The sequence below is a fragment of the Pungitius pungitius genome, chromosome 19 (assembly GCF_949316345.1).
Source record: "Pungitius pungitius chromosome 19, fPunPun2.1, whole genome shotgun sequence".
Lineage (NCBI taxonomy): Eukaryota > Metazoa > Chordata > Actinopteri > Perciformes > Gasterosteidae > Pungitius > Pungitius pungitius.
In genome coordinates this window covers 11,876,329-11,901,239 of record NC_084918.1, presented here as the reverse complement: position 1 = coordinate 11,901,239, position 24,911 = coordinate 11,876,329, and the positions used below count along the sequence as shown (strand labels likewise).

At 44.9% G+C, this 24,911-nt stretch overlaps 1 protein-coding gene across 2 annotated transcripts in view; it reads left to right on the top strand.

Moving 5' to 3' along the window:
• Positions 1–24,911, top strand: part of nrp1a (neuropilin 1a) — a 55,047-nt gene that overhangs the window by 18,751 nt on the left and 11,385 nt on the right. For both annotated transcript variants that reach the window (XM_037455593.2, XM_037455592.2), the window contains exons 5-9: positions 6,630–6,857; positions 8,697–8,852; positions 11,103–11,269; positions 20,241–20,396; positions 22,571–22,715. In XM_037455593.2, coding sequence (XP_037311490.1) covers positions 6,630–6,857; positions 8,697–8,852; positions 11,103–11,269; positions 20,241–20,396; positions 22,571–22,715 — 852 coding nt within the window. The remainder of the gene's footprint in view (positions 1–6,629; positions 6,858–8,696; positions 8,853–11,102; positions 11,270–20,240; positions 20,397–22,570; positions 22,716–24,911) is intronic.

Here is a 24,911-nt window from a genome sequence, read left to right as displayed (position 1 = left end):
TTAAATTCACCACATTCTTTCCATGATTAGCTTGGTGTTTCCCAGGCTCATCTAGCCGGGGCTGATTAGAAATTAGGAAAGTTTTGGGCCCAGTGGCGGTATGGTAACAGCCGAGCACACTCATATAGCCCTGAGATATGAGCAAATGAATATCTAGCAAGAATTGTGGATGTTCGTGAAGATAGCAGAGGTGTTAAAAGTATTTCAAATGCATTACTCAAGTATAGATCTGATCCTCCTTGAGATGGTTCTACTTCTTCATTGGAGTCCTGCTGTGTTTAATTAAACTGATTCGACTTGATTAGGAAAAGCACACACCTGTCTACATAAGACCTTACAGCTCATGTCAGAGCAAATGAGAATCATTAGGGTTGAAGGAGATGCAGTAGAGAGATGGGAGAAAGTGCCACAAAGTCTAAACTATTAGTGCAGGTGTCCACCAGTTGGGGCTTTTTAGCAGAGTGGCCCGACGGAAGTCTCTCTACAGTGCAAGACATATGAAAGCCCACGTAGAGTTTTCAAAAAAACACACAAAGGACTCCCAGACTATGAGAAATAAAATTCTCTGATCTGATGAGACCAAGATTTAACTTTTTGGCGTTAATTCTAAGCGATATGTGTGAAGAAAACCAGGCACCGCTCATCACCTGCCCCATACAATCCCAGCAGTGAAACATGGCAGCATGATGCTATGGGGTGTTTTTCAGCTGCAGGGACAGGACGACTCGTTGCAATTGAAGGACAGATGAATGCGGCCAAGTAAAGAGATATCCTGGAAGAAAACCTCAAGAATGGATCCCCAAATCTAGGTGTGAAAAACTTGTGGCATCATTCCCAAGAAGACTCATTGCGGTGCTAGGTCACAAGGGTGCTTCTACTCATTACTGAGCAAAGGGTCTGAATACATATGACCATGTGATATTTCAGTTTATCTTTTTTAATAAATGTTCAAAAAATTCGACCTGTTTTTTTCTGTCAGGTAAAATTAACTTTTGATTTGAGCAAATTGCTGCAATGAAACAGAGTAAAAAATATAAAGGCGTCCTAATACTCTCCGTACCCACTGTAAACACACACACACACACACGTTCCCATTGATTAGGTAGACTGCAGTGTCTCCCCTATATTTACTACTTCATGGGGGGAGGGGTGTCGGACGTTTATAATGATGAACGCACCCATCGTATAATGATGGGGAAACACTGAACTGGCAGCGGTCAGTTATCAAAACATTGGTCAAATAACCCGTTTCAGGCTTTATGAGCAAATACAGAATCCCTCTGTGTTCATTTTTAAAGCCTCGCATATATCACTTTAACTAAGACGCTGCACTACTTGCAAGTCTCTGTGTTGTGCCAGATCCTCAATAAAGTTAGAAAAAAACATTTACGGCAAACCCATAGTGCACGAGGAGTGGGAGGCGGGTCCATGTCTCAAAATACCAAACTCAGATGTGCAGTTGTGAAAAAGGAACCTACCACAGACCACTTTTTCCACCCGGCGTCACTCTGATTTGTGTCATCTCCAGGTGCATCGTGGAGAAAACCAATAGGGTGTCGGAATGGTACATGTTTATACTTCCCATCCAACAACAATCAAATTCACTCTATCCGGATGGTGCGATCTATCTGGATACGTTTTTTTGTGTGTGTGTTTTGGAACAATGACAAGCCGACATGAAAACAAGCCAAAATGCAATCGGAGTAACGAGGCTATATTTAAAAATGTAAGGAGCAGAAAGTACAGATATTTGTGTGAAAATGTAAGATGTAGAAGTAAAAAGTCATCTGAAAAATAAATACAAGTATAGATACCCAAAATTAACAAAGTTAACAAAGTTTGTGTACTTCGCTACTTGACAAGATTGTCAGGACCAGAGAGTTGAGAACCAAAGATCCAAAAAAGGAATCCGGGTTTGGTGGAAAAAGAGGCTCCAGGCGTATCGCCAGAGCTTGAACCCAAGACAGAAGCTTTCCATGTGGGTGCTTTGTAGCTAGCACCATACCCCCACGGAGAAGAGCGCCGTGGGTGTGCCGCCGCTCCCTTTGGTGGATCCAGGCCCTCGTTATGCGTTGAGTTTACTCCGTGTTTTGACTACTGCGGCACCGGCTGACGCCAGGAATGGGACTCTGAGATCAATTAACAGCCCTGTTTGTGAGTGCGAAGCCAAGCAGAAAGCGAGATTTAAAGCTAGCTGATTAGCAGAGCTTATCAACAAGAAGGGTATTAGCATGGAAAAAAACAAACATTATGTTGGCTAACACATGTAGCGTTAATGATGATACACAGATGCTCTGATAACGGCTGGAGGAACGGGAGGCTCAGGCTTGTGAATGCCAATGAGAGGAAATGCAAAAGAATGCAGGCTGTTTATCCAAGCTTTCACAGTGGGAGTCAACCATAAGGATGGCACCGACTTTCATCTGGAGTTACATGCAAGCAAAGGTCACAGGCTAGATGACTAGAAACAGATTTAAAAATAGCAAACAAGTATTCCCCTTGAGGATACAGCTTATACAAGCATGTTTACACGTACAGGTTTTACCCACTTAGAATGTAAACAATGTTAATACATTTTTATACATACTTCAAAATGCTGGCATTCAGAGCCCTGGCTTTTCAACAACTGTGTGTCTAATTGGAAGAGAGCAGGTTGTTTTGTGGCTCTCTTTGTGGCCGCTTCGGGATCCGTCTCTACCCCTCTCCACTCCTCAGTCCCATCCAACCATCTTAATTAGCATGGGCAATTTATTTTATAGCCTGCAAATTGGAAGCCGCGCTTTGCTGGCTGAAGTCTGGCAAGAGACTGTAAGAGCATAGTAGATGGTGGGGAAGAAAAATATGCATAAGAGGCGTAGATGAGAAATATTTGTGCTGAAAGCTGAAAATGATGCCTTGTTAAGATCAACGGATATCTTGGATCCAGGACTAAAGGTCCCGTTATCTTCATTTAAACCCTTGTGTTTCTCTAAAGATCTGTCCTCTCAAGTACACATGCACAACATGTGTTTTTCCTTAACCACTCTGCTTTACTTAGAGCCACATCAATGCTGGCCGTGGGCCCATTGAAGTGGGAAAGGAGATTGAGCGACTGACGAACCTCTGTGCCTCCCTTCCTCCCACTCACTCACTTACACACACACACACACACACGGACACACAGGCTCATCCCTGTCTCCTCACAATTACTCAGCAGCATAAGTCAGTCCATTGGACAGAGGCCCACATAGCGCTTAAAAACCCCTCTTCTCACGCGACAGCCGCTTTTACTTGCACCTGCGAAAACATATTCAAGGTGTGTGTGTTGGTTGGTGCCTAATAGGGGGCACTCTCTGCCTTCATGGACGGCACGCACTGATGGCATAGGTCACATCTGACAGGGAGACGCACTGTCATCTCTAACACACACACACACACACACACACACACACACACACACACACACAACACACACACACACACAGTACACATGGAAACCTAAGACAACAAATCTCTTTAAGCGGAGCCTAAGGGAGACTGTGACTCTCCCCCCTTTTGGCCCCACATCCCACCAGAGATGTGTCGTCCCTCAAGTCGCAACGTCACAGGCACAGACAGTGCGCTGATACAGCCTGTCAGTAATTCAGTGCCTCGGGGTGTGTGTAAGGTTCAATATGAACCTCTCTCTCCATCTCTCACGGTGACGGACGCTCCGCAGGCTTCAGGTTAACGTTTGATTCACTGTTGAAAGAGTCAACTCTCCACTGAACGTTTCCCCTCTGTCTGTGTGGCATGAGGAAAGAGGGAAGGTGGGTTAGGGTTATGTTCTGTGCCGATAATCAGCGAAAGGGCAACACGGAACATAAACAGTGATGATTTACTTAGTACTCCAAGAACAATGCCTTCGGCCCTTTTGGCTCCGGCCTCCAATAACCCAGAGAGATGAATAGGAAAGAAGAAAGAGAGAGAGAGATTAAAAAATGAAAATAGCAAGAGGCTGTCACATTTAACACTAGTTCCTTGGCTGTTGTAGTGATTAACGCCCGGTCCCGAGTCTGCTCTCAGCACTTTAAAGCAGCCACTTAATTGAGACATGGAGGACAAGTCTTTGGGGAAACCAATAGTGGAAAGGCGCCCTGCTCCAGTCATGTTGAAACCGTATTTATTCAAAATTGACATCGATCTCGTAACACTCGCAGAGAATGAAATCAAGTCCCCATTGATTAGCATCTTGTCAGCTATGGCTAAACGTGTTAAACCAAGTCTGATCACTCAGAAAACAAGTCGGAGTGACATCTGTTTACTCCCCCGTCCAGTGCACAGGGGGGCTCAGTGTAAACTAGAGTCAAAAGAATCCATTACTGCTGGCAGTAAATGTTTGTGTGCCTGGTTGGATGTTGCCGGTAAATTTCAAAGTTACTCTGTTTCCTCTCCCGCAACCTCTGAAACAAAAATCTGCAAATGCAGATTTTTGTTTAAAGGCAGCAGTTTAGACTTGCTGTATTGTGGCCACGATGAAATCTAAGTGTTTGATCCCTGGGAGTCAAACTTATTCATGAAACTCTTCCCATTTAACATTTCCACCCCATCCTATTGAAACGGAAAATATCCCATTAATCCCGAAGCCATGATAGAAAAGAGGGTGAAGAAGAGAAACGGATAGATGCCTCACCTGCAGACATAGGCACAATGCATGCCATATGTAGTGAGGGGGGGCTTCGTGGAGGGAACTCTCCCGGGAGGCACTAGATAAAAGAGATCTGTTGAACGGTGAGGCCAAACGGGGAACTCTGTCTTTTCTCGCCACTGTGTTTTGTTTGTGCTGTCTTGGCTCTGTCCTTTTCTTGAGAGGCTGTGAACGCAGCCAGGAACGCAAAGGCTGGGTAAAGGAGAGTTTGACCTTTGGCTCTGCGTCTGTCATGGCAATTCAAAAGCAGCGCAGACCCAGTAAGGCTTAATGGCAATATACGTTTCCTGGAAGTATATTACACACATTTCATTAAGAGACAATATTCTCAAATTGTAAGAGAAAGCTTAATCTTTGAAAAATATTATGGAACATTTACATTATATTGTTCTATGGCCTGGATTATAAATGATTCTTGAAGACCAAATCTGTTCTGGCTGACTGCTGAGCGCAGATATAGGGTCACAGTGATGATGAAATGGATGGGGAGTTAAGATCACAGAAAATACACAATTCAACCTGAATTGCATTTTGGGAACTGCAGCTGTCTAGAGTACTCATTGGCGCCTTTTATTTTCAAGGAAGTGTCTCCTATCTACAGTTTTTTTCCACCGAAAAAACTCTGACATTTCTCCACAAATACGGCAAGGTAAATTGCCAAACTGCAGCATCCGGCAAGCCTCTTATCCCTACGAACAATCTCTTTCTGTCTTGTATCTTCTGGAGGTAAATACAAGCGGAAGGTGTGAAATTAATGGCGCACACTGTTCTCAAAAAGCCACACACTAGCGGCAGCAGTAAATGTCAGCTCTCTTTATAATCACAACGCCACTCGCCATGGAGAAAATCCACAGGGCTCTCGCTCCCTTCACTCGCACCGCCAGTGGATGGGCTGAAGTGGGCCCGATGGTCCTGAATTAGGGGCCCAGCAAGGAGCTTGAGTGACAGTGGAAAAAGACATTTGCCGTATTTATTTAAGCTATAAAAACTAGCACGCAGTCACTAGTCATCTAGCCATAACTCTCTGCAATTTGGGTTTTGATCAGCCCTATCTGCGGCAATTTTTACAGTAATAGCTCCAAATAATCGCCCTTTGTGACAGTGCCCCCCTCTAGAGTTGTATGTTTGTGCGTGTGTGTCAGGCCCAGCTCGGCGACGATCCGTCCCAGCACTTGAGCAAGCATGTGAACAGTGAACAGTGAACATGTCTTATAGTCTCTTGTTATCACTCTCCTCAGAAAATCTCCTACAGCTTTTAGCCTTTGATGTCAGTCATTCTTAAAACATAATCTTGTGCTAATGATGCTCTGAGAATTAGCTAACTTGAGAAATGTGTTACTGCTCCTCTTCAGTTGGATGGGAGCTCCCCCGGGAAGCTGTGAATAAATATTTAGACCTTTCCTTGTGTAAAATTGCATTGCATGTTGATGTATGTGCCGTCATTTACATTGACCTTCCATCCCATATGCTGCAATTCTGCCCCAGCACCTCTCCTCATATGTTTCACAGACGCGCAACAACACAATTTTTTTGCACAGTGAATAAAACTGTTCATTCCTCGCTCCCCTATTCTGGTGATTGAGGCCTTTCACTAATCCTTACACTCCCAGTCCAGATGCCCCATGGTCTACAGATGTAAGACACACACACAGAGGGATAAATGGGTGTGGATGTTTGTGCCCATGAGGGAATGAAAAAGAAAAGGCACACAGAGAAGGGTTGAGAGACCTAAATGTAGCCTCTAGTAGGTAGAAGAACTATCAAGGTGGTCTCTCTCGGGGGCCGTAAACTGTCTTCAATAGACCAACTGGGAGGCAGATCTTCTCAAAACCAACCACACAAAGCTTGCTTGTAGCCATTACTAACCCCACTTAACCAACAGTCATTGAAAAGAATCTTTGTCCCTGTTTCTTTGTCCCCGTTTCGTCTCACCTTCTCATCTTCTCATCTCGTCCCCCTGCAGGTCCTGAATGCTCGCGGAACTTCACCTCCAACAGCGGTGTCATAAAGTCGCCCGGTTTCCCAGAGAAGTACCCCAATAACCTGGACTGCACTTTCATGATCTTCGCCCCTAAGATGTCTGAGATCATCTTGGAGTTTGAGAACTTTGAGTTGGAGCCCGACCCGACGCCCCCCACTGGAGTGTTCTGCCGCTACGACAGATTGGAGATCTGGGATGGATTCCCTGGAGGTGAGCAAGAAGTGCTGGTTACAGCTGTAGCTATTCATTAAACTACCAGAAACCAATAGGCTTTGAAAATATAATAGCTGAAATCACCCTGCTGAGAAATCTGCTGTTTTGAAGCTATAAAGAAAAAAATATGGATAAATACTCACCGTTTTTTTCTGCCAAGCATTGACCAGACTTGGCAGGGGTCCGAGCGTCTGTCGGCATGAGTGTAACGCTTACTCATCACTCAGCGCCAAACACTTCCTGGTTACAAGAGCCTACCTTTTTCTCTCACAGGCTGCATTGCTTTGTTAGTCCCTGTTCATTTGGGAATTCAAAGTCTAATCTGGGCCATGATGTTTTCACTTCCCTGACACATAGAAAACCCAATTGTTTTCTGCAAGAAATGACTCTGAACCATCTTGGTCCAGATGAGAGCGAAGGCCCGCAGCTTTTGCACAGATTTGGACACACAATAAAACATTGCCACAAAATGGCATTCTCAAAACCATCTAAATAATCTGCAGGTAAAAGACGAGGAGAGATAGGGAGCGCTGGGTTCAAAGCTTTGAACTCAACAAGCAAAAAAAGTTTTAGACTTTTTCTCCTGGCTATTCAAACGTGGCGTGCTGAGGAGATTATAAGCTTTTCACACCCGTCATCTGCTGAAAATTGACAGAAGTTCAGTATTCTTCACTGCTGCAAATGATAAGTTTGAAGTGTTAATCACTGCGCCTTTGCAAGTGAGTTTACTCCAGGCTCTGTATTCTCTGGGCACACATCTCTGTAGAGTTGACCTTCCATAATTTGTTTTTAAGTTTTTGATGTACTTTTCATGATTTGTGTGGATTAAGGAGACCTTCAAAGGCTTGGAGAGCTGAGAATATGTCACCTCATAATCACCTTTTATCTGATAATTGTTGTTTCTAAAAGGTACCTCTGGAATCTGGGGGTAAAACTGTTTGCCACTCTATTTCAAACTTATTGAAATATTGATGCAACTAAAATAACATAATAAGACACAGCGGAATCTCCTTTGTCCAACACCGGGTCTATTTACTGGACACTACCGCTTCAGACTGACCGGGCATCACACCCTTTAAGTGCTCTTTTGTGGCACAGACAGCCACGTGTGAAGAATACATAAGTCATGGAAAGAAAATAGTGGGTGGCCGTTAGCCAGGTTGCCCGCCTGGTGCCTGCTGGATCCATAGTGCATTAGCACGGAGGCGTGCTGGCCGTCAGGGCGTGTAGGGAAGGGAGATGTCTGAGTAAACACGGGCCGGCATGGAAGCACTGGTGCTGCGTGGGAACGGCCTCCACTCCCTCGTCCTCTTTCTCCAGAGGAATGTAGAGCCATGCAGGATGCAAACTTCATAGCCGGGCTCTTTAAAATTTCATAGCGCTGGGGAGTCATGCAGATGATCCGGGAGATGGCATTTTTGTGTTAGGCCAGGGCCTTAGCGGGTTTAAAAGCACACAAATTCTCACATGGGGATCTGGGTTACGAAGATTAATTGGAGTCATCATACACCCTACGAGCCCCCCCTGCCCCTAGCCTGTCGCCCTGGCCCTTGTGTATAAGAGCTGGGCTCTGTTTAGTGCCATGTTTTGGATAACAGGAGGCCACGGCGAAGCAGGACTGCCATTCACCGTTAATCACAGCATTACTAATCACAGATAAGCTGCAGGTCCCCACACACACCGGCAGGAACGCACACACTCACACCTGTGCACGGATCATTGCACACATCAGAGAAGTAGGGCAAGGTCTTTGATGTGTGCCCAAAAACATTTTGCGTTAAGCTGAGTTTAACCCAACTAACGCTGTTTGTGCTTCTCTACTCTTTCTTTCTCTAGTCGGTCCATACATCGGGAGGTACTGTGGGCAGAACACGCCAGGCAGGATCATCTCGTACACGGGCATCCTGGCACTGACAATCAACTCCGACAGCGCCATCGCTAAGGAAGGCTTTTCGGCCAACTTTACCGTGATCGAAAGGACTGTTCCAGAGGGTGAGCTGGCATGAAAATCAATAAAAAATCAGACGGATGGGCATGTAGTAGAAATGTAGTTCATTTATTGTAGGGCAAAAAAGCGAACCCCAAGAAATATTATTATGAGAATATGTAGAAGATGCTCTCTGCATCTGAAGCCACCAATGCTCTTTTTATGAAGAATTCCCACCCGTTTAACAGAGTTTAAGAGTTATTAAATAAACACCTACTGCTGTTTAATTTGGGTCCACCTCCCGTGGTTTAAAAGGCCAACACGTTTACATACTGTGAGTCCCAGACGGGCTCCAAAAGGCAGCTTCCCCACCAGCAACCACCCCAAACACACAACCCCCAGGGCTTAACACGCATTGCTGTCATCCAGCGGCTCGACCCCCTGACCCTGTACTGCAAAACGCTCCGGCTAAACATTTCATTAAGAAAGACGAGTGCTGGTAGAAGCCATAAATCTGTCCAGGGGCTGGACCACCCCAAGCGAACACGGCCTTTGAATAGCGATGGAGATGGATGATGTTCAACAAACCTACTAATCGTCTCCGAAAAGGTCTTGCCCAGAGGAAAAGACAGGCGCTGAGCATACACACACACACACACACACACACACACACACACACACACACACACATACAAACGACCCCACCTCACAGCAATGAGCAATATTTACTGATGTAATTCCTCCTCATTTTCCTTCCGAGTTACTTGATCACTGCTGTAATCACACATCTAAAATCAGATTATGTGTCTTACGTCACCTACAGAGTCAACATGGATAGGAGAAACATCTCCAAACTCTGAGCTTGTGCAATTCCAGTCTCGTACCACTTGAATCATTCATAATACCCTTATGCATAATACAATTGGATATTCTCGCCTCCGCATGGCAAGGGTAAGGGTACCACTACAGCTGAAAGCCACTGATGCAAGGTGATGAAAGAAGGCCTTGTCTTTTGTCCTTGCCCCGTTTCTCTTTCTCTCACCCCTCCAATCCCCTTCCTTGGTCGTCCAACTAGGCCCGCAATCTTCTCGGCTATCAGCCCCGCTTCAGTCGGTAACCCACATGATCGGATACCATCTTCAAACAAACGGCCCTTTGTGCTTCTGCTGATCATGATCCAGTCATCTACGTGTTGCCCGGGTGCAAAAGTTTGACGAGAACTGGCTGTCTCCTCAAAGAGAGGCGCCGAGGCCGGAGATGGGCCAGTCAGTGTTCTCTTGCAAGCGTGTGCGGCCTCGCATTGACACCGCAGAGCACAGAAGCATACGCTGGCCCAGTGACCAAGGTGTTTTAGCAGTGTGGCTGATGGGGAGACCATCTGTGTTTGTAGGCAGCAGCCATATAGGAGCTCCACACTGGTCCCAGTCCTGGGTCCTCTTAGAGAGCATGTGTGTGTTCGCGCACACACAAGCACATGACTACATTTGGTGTGAAGGGCTTTGTGTACATGGAAGCAGTAGGATCATAAACTGTAGGGTTTGAAACACAGCTGAGGTGATTTATGATCAGCTTCACCATCAGGCGAAAATAGAAGCAAAAAGAAGGCTTATTGTCGACAGGAATGTGTGAAAGTGGGCCTCACGCACCTTGGTGTGGTTGTGGTGACATTATACGACGCCTGCTCAGATCAAAAGGTCACATCGTTTGTTGAAAGCAGTCAGTGTGGTGGCTTCGTGCTCTGCAGTGTCAGCATGTCTGACCTCCAGGGGTTAGAGAGGCTGACCTCATGGTGACCCGACTGAGTCTTCAGTCCCGTAACTCAGGAGGCCAAAAGAAGGCTGTCCCATGTCAACACGGACAACGGAAGTCACATTCCACAAAGGGTGGTTTTACCCTTGCGAAATATAGACTCAAAATGCAGACCCAAAAATTGTCATTGTGTGCAAAAATAAAAGATCAACCCCCCACATGCGTTTGAGAGGAACGAATCCAGTCAGTGGAAATCACTTTAACGCCTAATACTGGCAAATCTCACACCGCACTGAATGTTTTATGAGGACATTTTTCCCCCTTAATGCAAAACACTTCCATCCGGCCTCCATTAGAAGCTAAAGAGGGAGAAACAGAGAGGATTTATTGAGGCGTCTCTGATGCGCTGTTCTTTCCCAGCCAGTGGTGCTGAGTGCCTGTCGTGTGGTGTCCTCCTCCCCAGAGACAAGCCCTGATTCCTGGGGACATTGAAAGCAGGCGCCGGGTACATTTTTGTGCCCTTGGTGCTCTTGATTTCACTAACACTACTTATTCATCCCCCTCAGACTTTGACTGCAGCGACCCTCTGGGAATGGAATCGGGAGAGATAACATCGGACCAAATCATGGCCTCGTCCCAGTACAACCCCAGCTGGTCCCCAGAGCGCTCAAGACTCAACTACTACGAAAACGCTTGGACGCCGGCAGAGGACTCGAACAAAGAGTGGATACAGGTACTGTAGTCTTTTTTCTTGATTCTCTAAACAGGGGAATTTCCAAGAGGGTTACTTGTTTTCACAGAGTAATAACATTAAAGGTAGTTTCAGTTTTGAAGGAGAAGTAGAGGATTCATGAGGAGTAAACCATGGCAGCATGTTTTTGGCATTGAGTGACAAGCTGATGGGTGCACAAGGTATTAGTAGTGACTGTTGCCTGCTTGAACACAGCAGGAGGGCTGTGTGTTCGTCCTTCAGTCTCTGCAGGTGCCGTGTTTCCCTACCACTTAGACAAGACCCAATTTTGATGACGAATGTCAGACATCCTGATGGACCTCAGGGCCTTATCCACTCTCTCTCTGTATGTCTATCTTTCTTTGTTTTCCTCTCCCTCTGTCTTTCTGTCCTACCTGATAACATCCCTAATTCTCTGATAACAGTGACCGCCTCAGGGGATGTTGGGATTTAGTCCGGGCATCCTGCCCGTCCTCACGCAAACACCTACACACACACACACACACACACACACACACACCAAAACAGGGCAACAACTGTCATATTTTTCTCTCTGCCAGCTTATCATTACAAAGCGATCATCAGCCACCGGGGAACTTTATGGGGAAAGATTAAGGATTTAGTTCTTCCAATCCCCAGATGGGGATAAGTCACATATCCCATGTCCACTCACAGCACAACCCCTCTCACCTCCCCCATCCCCACTACACCCCTCCTGTGACACATCTGCACTACCGGGATATGTTTGCCGCACGTTTAGTACCCAAAAGCCTCCAGGCCTTATAAAGGCCCAGACTGTTTTTCTTATTTGACTGTTTTTGTACATTTTGGGCCCTTATATATTTCACGGGGGACGCATAATAGAATGGACCCGGAGCCAAATATTTGCTTGAAGAGGGCCATACGCAAGCTTTTCCTTTATTACTTCAATGAAAATATTTTCCTGAGGGCCCTTCAGACTAATTGAATCATTGTTGGAACAGATGTGTGTGTGTGTGCATTCTCCTGTGTGCATGTGTCCATGTGTGCGTTCCAGGCTTTGTGGGTGAGCAGGAGGGTCTGGCCATAGTCCATATTGTCCCACATGCATTTGAGTGGAACAGGAAGAACCATGGACTCCTTTGACACTTCCTCAGCAGTTACACGGTCTATTGTTTTAAAGCGTTTTTCTCTGTAAAAGGAAAGGCCATTGTTAAGGATGGTAGCGCAAACTAGCAGGCCTTTTTGGCTCGCTTTGCCTTTTTGTGAGTGGAAATTACAAGTGATCCCAATGATTTGTTTGCCACTCTAGCCTGCCCCTGCTGTAGTATGGATCACATTGAGGATTTGATTTGGCAGTCAAATTTGGATTTTCACTAATGGGGGTGCTTATTTCCCAATGCTAATCACATCAAAAAACAGAGTGGGGTTCCTCCTATTTTAGAGGCAAGTCAGTGGTTGCCTGATTTATGGTTTTCGTAGGAGCACGATGCACTTGTGCTGAGCACTGCGTGCGGAGTCCCAATTATCACTATTAAAAGACTTGTATTCTTCATTTCTCCTTCATTAGGCCTGTCCATGGCGCAACATGCTGTCGCAGCACATACAAATCATCTCGGTGCACCGTTAGATGCACAGTAATCAATTCATTCATAATTATTATATTATAAACTACAGTTTGACGACAACCGTTTTAAATATTCATGTCAGCTGGCTGCTTTTTTCCTGGGCTTTGTGTTTTGTGCTTTCTTTTTTTTTCTGAACAAAATCCAGATTTGTCATCCATTTTAATGCTGCCTCATTCTAATGCATGGAGAGGATGGGGGCAAGATGCTTCTCTCTGGGTAATTAGATTGGTGTGGTATGGGTCAGAATCATGTGCCGGGCTTGCCAGGACATTAATCAGCCCTTTGAGGTACACAGATACACGGAACGATGTCCTTTTGAGGGGGGAGCAAAGAAAGAAGCAATAATCCTTCATTTCATTTGTTCCTTTCTTTTCTGACAGATCTTCTCACTCCCTCCTTTTTTTCTCCTCATTCCTCTTTGACATGGGGGTCTAAAGATTAAGGTAGAGAGTTCTGCATATTATATTCCAATGTGAGTCATGTCGGATGTTGAAGCTAAGGAGGATGAACAGCGGGGGCCTCCAGAGCAGGTTGCAAAACAAAGAAATCAGGGGTGCACACACACCCACACTATCCAGCCCCCTCTTCAACGCAAACGTGAATGACACATGACAAAATGTTTTTTGCCAGTTCTTCGGGGAGCATGACAGTGGGGTGAAATAGAAAGTGTTTGACTGTGTCAAATATGTCAGAGCAATGATCTGATGGTCACTGAGAGTCAGCACAGCACCTGAATGATGCAATAAAACCCTCGACTGGATCACCGGCAGGCAGCTGAACTTGTTTGCGTATACACACACAGCATGAATAATTTACGCTGCACTGGAAAGAACCCAGCTGTCAATACCTGAAAGCTTCTTTATTGAGCATCTCATGACGGCATTATGGAGTGAGTTTTCTATTGAGCTTACTTTGCTCACTATGTCTATAATTGTGTCTCCTGCCATTATCATCTTGCATGATGCCTTAATTAGCTCACTGGTATTTATGAGCCTTTATATGATGATGATAACCTAAATTTCTTAATCAGACGAGGAGATAGCGAGTCCCTTACACCTTTAATCGTGCTTGTCTGACAGCTGACAGCACTAACCACGAGAAGCATTTCATGGTTTGTTTGCACAATATACAGCTTTATGGGGGGGCTGGGTGTTCCATGACGCAAACAGAACTTGGCAAAGATAAAAGGTTGAGTTTTGCTGGCTGACCAACCAAACAATCACTAACTGCTAACTTCATCAATGCAAACTTCACTACAGTCGCCTAGGCACTCATGCCCCGCAGCCCCCGACCCCACAAGTTCAGGGCTAATGTCAGAACCTAGACCTGCGCTCTCTGCCATATCATGCAGATACAAATGCGCTCTGAATTACCATAGGTCAATGAGTCGCAGAAACGTCCCCCGTTCCAGGGCTCAGGGACAAGCACTGAGAATACGCGGCGGTAATTAACAGTGGCTTCTCAGTTGATGAAATCCAGCGATGGTGGAGGAGTCGAGGCTGGCAGGTGGCCGCCGGTGAGATCACCGTCACGTTGCACGAATAGAAACAATGGATGCTCTCTGTGCCTTGCCGCTCCCAGGCCTCACTCTCAATTGGAAAATCAATGACAGGATAGAGGCTTACGCTCGAATGGAGTAGCCCAAAAGTGCGAGCAGAAATCGAAACATGAGGGATGGCATGATGTAATGAAACGAGACAGTGCCACTTTAGTACCTCGAGACAAAAACTGCCATCATCAGTGTGATTTTCAGCGTCCGCACCGAAGACAAAAAGAATAAAACTTTGTTAGCTAGTCAGCTGCCATCCGCAGCTGTGAATCCTGGGAAAGGATTTTCTAGCAGCTTCCAGACGTGACACACCATCAGGTCTCCCTCACTTCCTTCCTGATTACTGTTTCTTTGTTTCGTAATCATGACTCAGGGCGTTAGTCATGTGCCAATTTTCGTGTCTGATGTGTGAATAATAATATAGTCACCTCGTGCATGGACATCTGAATACTCATGCGCACTGTCCTGCACTTATGTACATATAGGTTTTTGTACTTTGCTTTCCCTGTTTTTTCTATATTCTTATAATTAAAAAACATTGACAGGGCTATCTGGACCTCTGTACTCTACTTGAAAAGAATAACGGAATGACATTCGTATACACTGTTTTGCTAATTTAACTGTACTTTAACGCTAATGAACTACATGTGCGCTGAGTAAACGAGACTAGCTGTGCTCCAACTCTCACGATATTTCCACAGTTGGCAGCTTAATCCTACAATGGCACATATCTGAGCACACTTCACTCACAACAAACCAGACGACCCTTAATTATATTACGGCTGTCACCCTGACCCCAACATACTTCTTTTTCAGGGGAAAAACAGACCATTGGTGCACTGGAACGCATAAATAATTTAACTCCTCCAAGGAAGTGATAGGGGATGCTGAAAATAGACTCAGGTGAACACCGTGATAAATGGAAGGTTGTGAGTGGAGCCCGCAGCATATGAGTATTAGAATTTTCAACGAAGGAGAATTAATTACAGTTTCAGGTAACGCAAAAATATTGCTAAAATACTACATCTGGGTTTACAAAGCATCTCCTCAGCTCCACTGGGAAGTAGCTGAGTGTTCATGTCCGTTCATAAAAATGTAATCTTTCTAATATTACCAACATGAAGAGCTTGTATGCCGAACACCCCCCACACCTCCCCAAAAAACACATGCCTAGAGGTTCTGCAAGTCCTTGATTGCCCAAGATGCTATACCATCCTATAATAAAGCATTTTCAGAGGTTGTGAGGAGGGAGGGCAGGGGCTTTGTTTATGAACACAGATGTGTTCCATCCTTCCTCACTCTCAGCATTTTTTGTTGTTGTTGTGTATGGTGAGGGAAAACAGATAAACTTGTTCCTCAGAGACCTTGGATATTTAGTCAGCCCTTCCCCCCCAACCATCACCGCACCCACACACAATTCTAGAAGCTGGATTCATAAGAAAGTATTTAGTTCTCCCAGCGTACAGATTGCTGCATGCATCTCTTTGGCAACTCAATTATTAGCCAATCAAGTGGCTAGAAATAAAGTGTTTGAGCCTTTGCTGTTCCTCGAACGCTGTCCTCCCCCCGGGCCTTGTAAACCACATGTGTCCTCGCTGCGCCCACATAACAATGACTGGCCTTAACCACATATCATGTGGCCTTCATGCAAATCGGAGTCAGTCAGCACAGGCACAATAAAGTGAAGCAATGGAAGGACAGAACCGTTGAGTAAGAATTGGAAAAAGATCTCTTGAAACTTGTAGACACACTCTAATACATAAACTCATTGCCTACTTGTCACCCCCCCACACACCCTCATACACACGCCTCAATCAAATGCCAAATGTGTATTTCAGTACAGTTCATCTAAATGCATACACACGTTTCAACAGGCTGATGTTACAAGCACGGGCAAAAATTATTTTTCTGCCTCTCTGGTTTAATCAGAGACGACTGGCCTGACTGGCTGTTGTTTGATAAGGCAAGTTTATTTTAACATTTAAAGCAAAAAGCATAAGGCAAAATAATAGGACATTTGAAAAAATACAAAAATGAAAAATGATGAGAACATAAGATATTTTTCTCCATGTCTCGTTCTGACTCTGGGAACAGAAAGGAGACGCGTCCCGGAAGAAATGGTTTGGGTCGGTATGGTTCGTAAGGCTAATTGAGCAACAGCAGGATTTTAAAATAAATTCTTTGGTGGACAGGAAGCCAGTGTAAAGACCTAATAACTCAAATGATGTCTAGGTGTTAATAAGGACAGCATTCAGAATCTGCTGCAGCTGACATGTTACAGACCTCGGAATACACTGTTACAACAGTCTAGTCTACTGATGAGAATGAATGGACATGTTTTTCTAAATCCTGTTGAGTGCTCTAATCCTAATATTTAATCCAATATATTCTTCAAGTGATATTAGTCTGATTTTGTAATTGTCTTTATATGACTCTTCAGATTGAGTTTTGCATAACTACACCTAGATTTCTGGCTTGGTTTGTGGTTTTTGTCATCAGTGATTAAAGCTGAGTGCTGGCAAGGGGCTTTGAGTCATCTGTTTGCCTCATAACCAGAAGGAAGAGAACACCCAAAACACAGAGTCAGACGAAAAGAAACTCCTGGGTTACAAAGACGCATAGAGGCCCTGCCCAATGTCTCAGTGATTTCTTACCCCAGCCTGGCATGTTTATAACTCACTCTATGTGTGTGTGCGTGTGACGCTCCAGTTATGAGTTACTGTGCACCAGTAACCCAGAATGCATGGTGTCATTTGTCTATAAGTGGGCTTAGGTCCAAACACGCACTCTCACAGGAGAAATAACAATATGGTGAATGAGTACCAGACACAAGCTCCATTCTGTTGGATCAGCAATGGCTCAACACGCAGCACATCCCTGTAGATGCTAGATTAGGGAGCCATAATTCACACCTCTCCGCCTCATGATTACATCACCCATTAAGAACAATTCTGCCTTTCAGGGGCTCGAAGACAAATAGTTAATCATCTCAGAGTGATATACCGGCCAGAGATCCACTGTGCACTGCTTGCAATTTCTAAATATTGGTTTATGTATATAGGTCAGCAAGGGCTGTCTGTGGCTCTGGGCTAAAAGGAGTCCCACTAGCAATTATTATCAGGGCCTTTTTGTTTTCACTGTGGTCTCTGTGGTCTGGGACAGATTGTGCTTTACATCCAAATGTCCTGGCAGTCCACTCTCCCTGACCCGTGTAACACCTAGTCTGTTCCTCCCTGTGCCTCGTTCCTCGGCTTCAATCATAGACGTTAATAAATCATGCCTTGCTCACTACCCAGGCCCCGTTATCAGCCCACGTCTAAGAAATTGATTTGATAACCTCTTCACTGGAGACCCCATGCCTCCGTCCTTCACATCTTTAGCGGCTAACCCCCAGTGAAGTGTGCAAGAAGATGACTATTATTATTATTATTATTATTACTGTTAGTTGACACAGAATGCATTGTTCTGTGGTCCTTGCCAACCTTGGTCAACTGAGCACACCCACTGCTGAAATGTAACCAATTAATAGTCATTGAATTTCTGCCAAAAAATCATTTTGTTTGTAGGACTCTATTGAACTGCAAATTATGGACGTATGTTTTCCATTCAAACTGGCCATTTTATATTGGCATACATTCTCAAAACATAATATTTCCATCTTAGAATGCTGAATAAATTCATACATTGAAAGGGTCAGATGTATATCTGACCCTTTCAATATTCCAGCATGCTCATATTCTGAGATTGTTGGAGTCTGAGCACCCAGGAGTGTTCCAATTATCCCCGCCACTCATTTTATTCCCAGGGGCTTTTCCTCTACATTAAACTTAATGAGGTATTTTTAAGAGAAACATCCCAAAGCCAACTCCTCCAATTATTCTTTTCTTTAAGTAGTCCTTTTCAGTAAGACACTTTTCCATTGGTGCACAATGGAAATGATTCAGGCTGGCCTTGAAAACAGATGTTAAAGACCCGCCTGGGCTAATATACGCCTACATGGCCCGTGATGCCATCCTGCTGCACTTTCCTCATCCAGCGCTTACAGATATGGCTTCTTACCCGAAAGAGAAGAATTCAGCTCCTGGGTTATTAAATGGGAACCGTCTGAAGCTGAAGGGATTTTATTTTGTCTCTATTTGTAGACCCAAACTAAATCTGGGACTTACTGTATAAGCCCCTTGGGCAAGTAGACGAAACAAAAGTATAGCTTCTCTGTATGTGACTTGTCTTTTTTTGTTCCAGTCTGCATCCATCCAAATCCTTTGAGCCGCGAGAGATGGGGAGAGTAGCATTGTGGAACATCATTTATTGCTCCCATCTTTTAATGTCTTTTTACTTTTGGATGTGACTATTGATCAGCGGGATGTTCCTCTCCTGCTTTTTGCTCCGGCGCGGTGCACGGCTGCTAGGCGAGGAGGCTTCGACCGTGTGGCTTTAGTATGATGGAGCTCTGTGGAATTTGTTGGTGGCAGATCACCCTGACTTTGATTTTCTAAAAAATGTATTTTTTTTCTGTATGCTCCTGTGTCTGCCTGCTGACTTCCACATGAAGGACTTCACTGGTTTCTTGTACACCATCGCACGCACACATACCTCGGCATTCGGCTAGAGACCCGCCATCCCATCTCACTTCAACACAGAAGCCTTCGCCTCTCATCGTTTCCTTGGGAACCCCGTTCCGCCGACACCCCGTCCTCCTGCCTGGCTGCCATGCGCGTTAGCAAGGCCGTTACTCCTCATTAACGTCAGCTCAGCCTGTCAGAGAAGCTGTTAATGCTTGTTCAACTCAAGCCCGCTGCTCCATACGCAGAGGAGTTAGGAGTGCTTTTACAGCTTTGCAGTTTCTTACTACACGCTCACTCTTTTAGTCTATTATGGATGGAGGGATGATACGGCGGGGTTAACTAGCCCCTGCACAGGTCAGAAGGAGACAATCTGTTACCTCTGGTGGCTGAAAGATTCCTTGTGTGTCTCAGAGCTAACTAAATCTGACTTCACCACTGAGCCCCCATAGAGAAGGTAGGCAGGGTTTACATTACTATAGGCCAGTTTGAAAGCTATTCTATAGAGGTCTATATGTGTGTTTGTTTTCTCTTTTATGGCAACGAAGGCTCATGGTTGTAAACAGGCCTGATGTTTGGCATACAGAGAAAGTTCTGATGCAAGCCAGGATCATCTCTGAATCCTTTTCCATTACACAAAGCACCTTAAATATATAGACTACAGAACAGACATACACCAATACGCTAGCTCACGTGCCACGCTGACCTCACCTACTCTGGCTTTCTTTTGGCAATAGCCTTTCAGTAATTTACTCTAGTTCATGGTTACTTCATAAAGCCTTGCATATTTTAAAGACACAGTATTTGATATTCAATCTGTATCTCTCTTACCTCCTGGCCAATTTTGATAATGGGATTGCAGACCTTGCTCTATTCAGCATTCACTTCTATCCAATAAGCCCTTGTCTCCCATCTCAGGAAATTAAGTTGTCATCCTATGTCCCTTTCATTAATGTGGATATCATTTCATTGCTGTTTATTAAATTAAATTTTATTTATTAAATTCCCAGGTAGCAGACTATGTCCAGAGGTGATTCTAATAGCGGCGTTGTATTTTTAATTCTGAGTGAGTCTGTGCGTCGTTAATACAGCATGCATTGAAAGTTATTTTCACATTCACGCATATTTCAACAAGCACTGTATGTCAGCTGTGTCTGCCCGAGTTAATCAGCATTCTCCTGTACATTGAAAGGGAAGAACTTTTTTTGTCAAAAGCGTTGTCAAACATGGCTCTTTTCTCTTTTACCCCTTCACAGGTGGACCTTGGGTTCTTGCGGTTTGTCTCGGCCATTGGCATGCAAGGCGCCGTTTCCCAGGAGACCCGGAAAATCTACTTTGTCAAGTCCTACAAAGTGGATGTCAGCTCCAATGGAGAAGACTGGATCACTTTGAAGGAAGGCTCCAAACAAAAGGTAGGAGACTCCATTCAACTTTTTTGTTGATTATTAGATATAATAATGTTGTCCTTAGGCTCTAGATTATGCGTAATGGTGCGTTCACACCAAAAGCGACGGGTGTGAATGACGCGAAAAGGAGAAAGGAGTGAAGCGAGTATATCGCATTTTCGCCTCAACCCTTCAATTCAATTGATTGTATTTTGTATAGCCCAAAATCGCAAATTACAAATTTTCCTAAGAGGGTGTTACAGTTTGTACACATGCAACATTCTCTGTCACGAAACCCTCACATAGTCACAGGAAAAATTCCCCCAAAAATGATAAAACCCTTCGATGGGGAAAAAAGGAAAGAAACCTTAGGGAGAACTCTAAACTCCCGCGAGTAAAGCGGGGCGAAAATTCGCTTCGCTTTTGATGTGAGCGCACCATAAGAAAAAAAGTGAATTACTGAATAAACCCTAGTTCTACATGTGACCCCTAGAACAGACTAGATTATGAAAATTGTTCATTTTCACTCCTGCGTGACCAGTGATTATGTAATGAAAGTCACCGTATATGTACTTGAAAGATTTTATCTCGCTAAAGAAACCAACTGACTTGAGTTGTGGTCGATTCCAAGTTGTCTTTGAGCTTGAGTGTCTGTCTCCCAACAAGCGATTATACACTTTCCTCTGAATGGTGTGCAAGTGAGTGTTTCTTTTCCAACCAGACTGCAGTAGCTATAGGGAGGATTATGTAAGGAATGTCGCCTCTGTTTTATGTCAGGCACCCGTCAACTTATTGTAAATGAAGCTCGCGATGACAAAAGCTTTGACAAACAAGAGTTTAAGTTGACAGGGAGAGAAGGAAACAAAGTTAGCCTTTCATGTTTGAGCAGCTGCTGGAGGAGTGTCCATGAGAGGGGGAAAGGAGAGGAAGGGAGGGAGGGAGCGCATGCTCAACCCTAGCACGACAGGTTGTAACCATCGACTGCTGGTCGAACCAGGTTTTGCCCATCTGGAGGGAAATACCCCATTCACTGTGGGTGGCCGCAGAGTCAAAGAGATGTGTCTGTGTGTGTGTGTGTGTGTGTGTGAGACAGGTAAACACCACAAGGAATATTTGAGTGAAAGAGCCTAAGACAAGAAAAGTTGTCACCAGCAACACAGCGTCCAAACAAGCGTGTTTGTGCTGCTGTGTACACAAACCTCTGGGCCTGGTTATGTCATGGTCTCTCCAAAGTACACAGCTTATAGGTACCCAACCACTGTTTTTTCAGACTCTAAAGTGCTTTTGTGCCAGAAGGCCCCCCTTTGCTACATGCTGAGCTTTCAGTTTGGAGCGCAGCTCTTGAAAAAGCCACTTTACAGTTTGCGAGCGGAGAGGAGACTGTGCATGACATTTAAGAGAGTGGATGACTTTGTTGTTACCTCTTAGTGACGTGCTTGACGGGTATTGCCCAGGGATTTGGTTCAAGAAACACTGCACTTACTAATGGATCAGATCAGGTGTTGTTGTAGTTCATCCTGAATTAGCTGAACGAGCTAGCTTTTCTATCTGCCTGTCCACCCCTCTCCTCTCTGTTGGACTCCTCTCTGCCCCACAGCTACTCCGTCGGGGAGGTCAAAAGGTCGTAAAGTCACCGGAGCGATTCAATTACCCAGAATGAACTATGACGGACCGTGGGGAGTTGTTTTGGCGGCCTCTTGTATGGCCGCTGGTAAACTGTCAACAAACCCCAGGGGAGAACATTGGCATCTCTGACCTTTAAACAAGACACTGCAGTAAAAACCCCACCAAATCGGATAGCAGAGGAAAGCAATAAGGGCATCTTGAGCCAATCTGGACTTGTCAATGTTGCACATTCTGCCTCAGGTTTCACCGTCACAGTGCACAGCCCGTTTGGGCTATTTTGTCTTGCACAAAAGGTGCTACCTGTGACCAATGTCACATTTTCTGCACACGAATGTCTTTTTAAATGTACATTTAGATTTACACGTTTCAGCATCTTCACTTAGAACACAATTTTGCTTGTTCATTTTCAGATTTCAAAAGACTAGCTGCATCTTAATCTCTTCAAACGAGAATCTTACGCTTGCCTCTGCTCTCTTGTTTCTTGTTTCTATGTAGCCAAGGTCTCAAACAAGCTTCCAAACCGACATCTCAACTCAAAGTGTCAATAAACTACTTTCCTTCTGCCTTCATTGCAGGTTTTTCAAGGCAACACTAACCCGATAGACGTTGCCAAGACGATGCTGCCCAAACCCACGCTGACGCGCTTTGTCCGAATCCGTCCCGTTACCTGGGAAACAGGCATCGCGCTGCGCTTCGAGGTGTATGGATGTAAGATATCAGGTAGGTACTGCCGAGATCCCTGCTGATCTGCATAAATGCACACATCTCAGCTATCTTGGCTCAAAGCTGCCACTGGAAACGCTGCATTATGCTGCTTGTTATCAGATACAGTTTCAAAATGCATTAATCAGATAATGCCACTTCGGACGTCTACGCATGCCCTGGAATCAGCTCCCTTATGCTGCAACATATACTGGGTATTTCCCACTTGGGTCCCAATTGGAAAAACATCTTACTTCTGCGAGGTGTGAGATGAAGCTCTACTTCTGCGACAGTGCTGCTCTCAGGCCAAAGCTAGCTGCTGCATTATAGAGGAGTGGCACATGAAGGAAGATTACCTATTTATGTTACCCATGTTTAGATGTACCTCATCCAATATAGATGGTCGCTCCATCTGGAGGGCAGAGTACGTTACACTTGGGCGGGATCTACATGGCCCTTCCCTCCTGCTGAGTCAGTCACAGCCTCCTCTTTGGCTTTAATTACGTACAAAACTTAGATTTTGCCAAAACTCCTCATCTTTGCCATTTTAACCAGCTATTTTATCCAGCCGTGTATGCGTTTCATTTGGTTCTGTCTGCATTTCAATGGGTTTGTGAGCGTGAGTATTGAATGTTAATTAGTGCTTGCCTGTGTGTTTCGTTTGTCTGTACTTGGATAGGGAGGATATCTTGCAAGGACAGCTATTTGTTGTCAATATTGTTGGTCCAGCATTAAGTCTTGGATTACAGTTACGGCTCTGGATTAGTTGTAGCCAGCCAATTGTGCTCATATGTATAGTGTGTGTGTGTTTATAGTTATGCATCACACATGTGTGGCTCTTCATGTAATAGCAGAGGGCACTGCGGATACAGCAGGGTTACAGTTTTTTGGGCGCCCGACCAGACCGCTGCACAAACCCTCAACACATCACAGGGCCGAAGTTCACCACAGGGCCTCCGTAAGGACGTCAGCACCCCTGGGTGCTGTGAAGTCACTGCCAGCTTCACTGCATGCTCGCATCGCAGTCGAAGAAACTAAATGCAGCTAGGCTCTCGGGGGCTGCATAAACCCTGTGACTCACTCCAATCTATCTCGAGCTATGACACTTTTGTTGAAAGAAAATAAATTCTATACATAGGACACCAAAATTGAGCTACATAAAACTATCAAAGCATGTGCCCATCTTCCAATTATATCAAGACCATATGTCAGGGATCACGTGAGAGGAGTATTACCCCAGAATGTTGCAAGATGTTTCTCCCTTGATCATCATGGCCGCGTGCCCCCGCTGACACACACAGCTATTCATTAATAAAAAGATCCACCACCTGGTTGTTTGTGAATTTGCCATAATGTAAAAATACCTCCCACTGATGCTCTACCCAAACCCTAAAAGAAGCACACACGCCATGTGTCATCTTTATGCGGGCAGTCCACACACAAGCTTTGTCCGTTGGGCTTATCATCGTGTGCAAGCCATCATTTATGCAGCTTCAATGATTACAGCTTAAGTTGATAAAGAGCACCAGATGACCCTGGGGAGTCTAAACATAGACCAGGAACACACATAATCACACACATATACCTATCTCTGCTTTCCTCCCTCACATCAAAGGCTGCTGTACCGTAGGCTGTTATCACTCTCAAACATACAGGATCCTGTCCTGAAGCCAGAAGGCCTCCTCACTGCCAGCATTTGCTCCTTATGATGCAATTCTCTTGACTGCAGGACCAGAGATCTGTCTCACGGGTCTACATAGGAACTGTTTTAGATAAGCGGAAGGAGAAAGAAGTCTGAATGAGGCCCTGTTCTCCCAAATCCTTGCTTGTCTTTTCCCCGATGCAGTCTGGTTGAGTCTTGTACCCAGCGGTACAGTGCACACTTTGTCTCATACAGACTCAGAAATGTAATAATGTCCAGACTCATCCCTCTGTGGGAGCTAGGTAGTAAATGGTTTTCCTTACCACAGGTCCCTGACTCAGTGTCTTGTGATTAGGTGATTTACCCAGAACACAAGCTACAGAGTGAACTCTAAAGGTATCTTCATCATGGAGGGACTTTTTTTGAGCTCCAGTGAAATTAGAAATAAAACTGAAAAAAAAAAACTTTATTTCAAAATTTGCAAGGCAAGAGGCTAAGATTCTAAATTGTAAATTTGGATATTTTATGTGGACCCCCAGCTGGGTAAAACACCAAAATGTGTACCTGTGTCT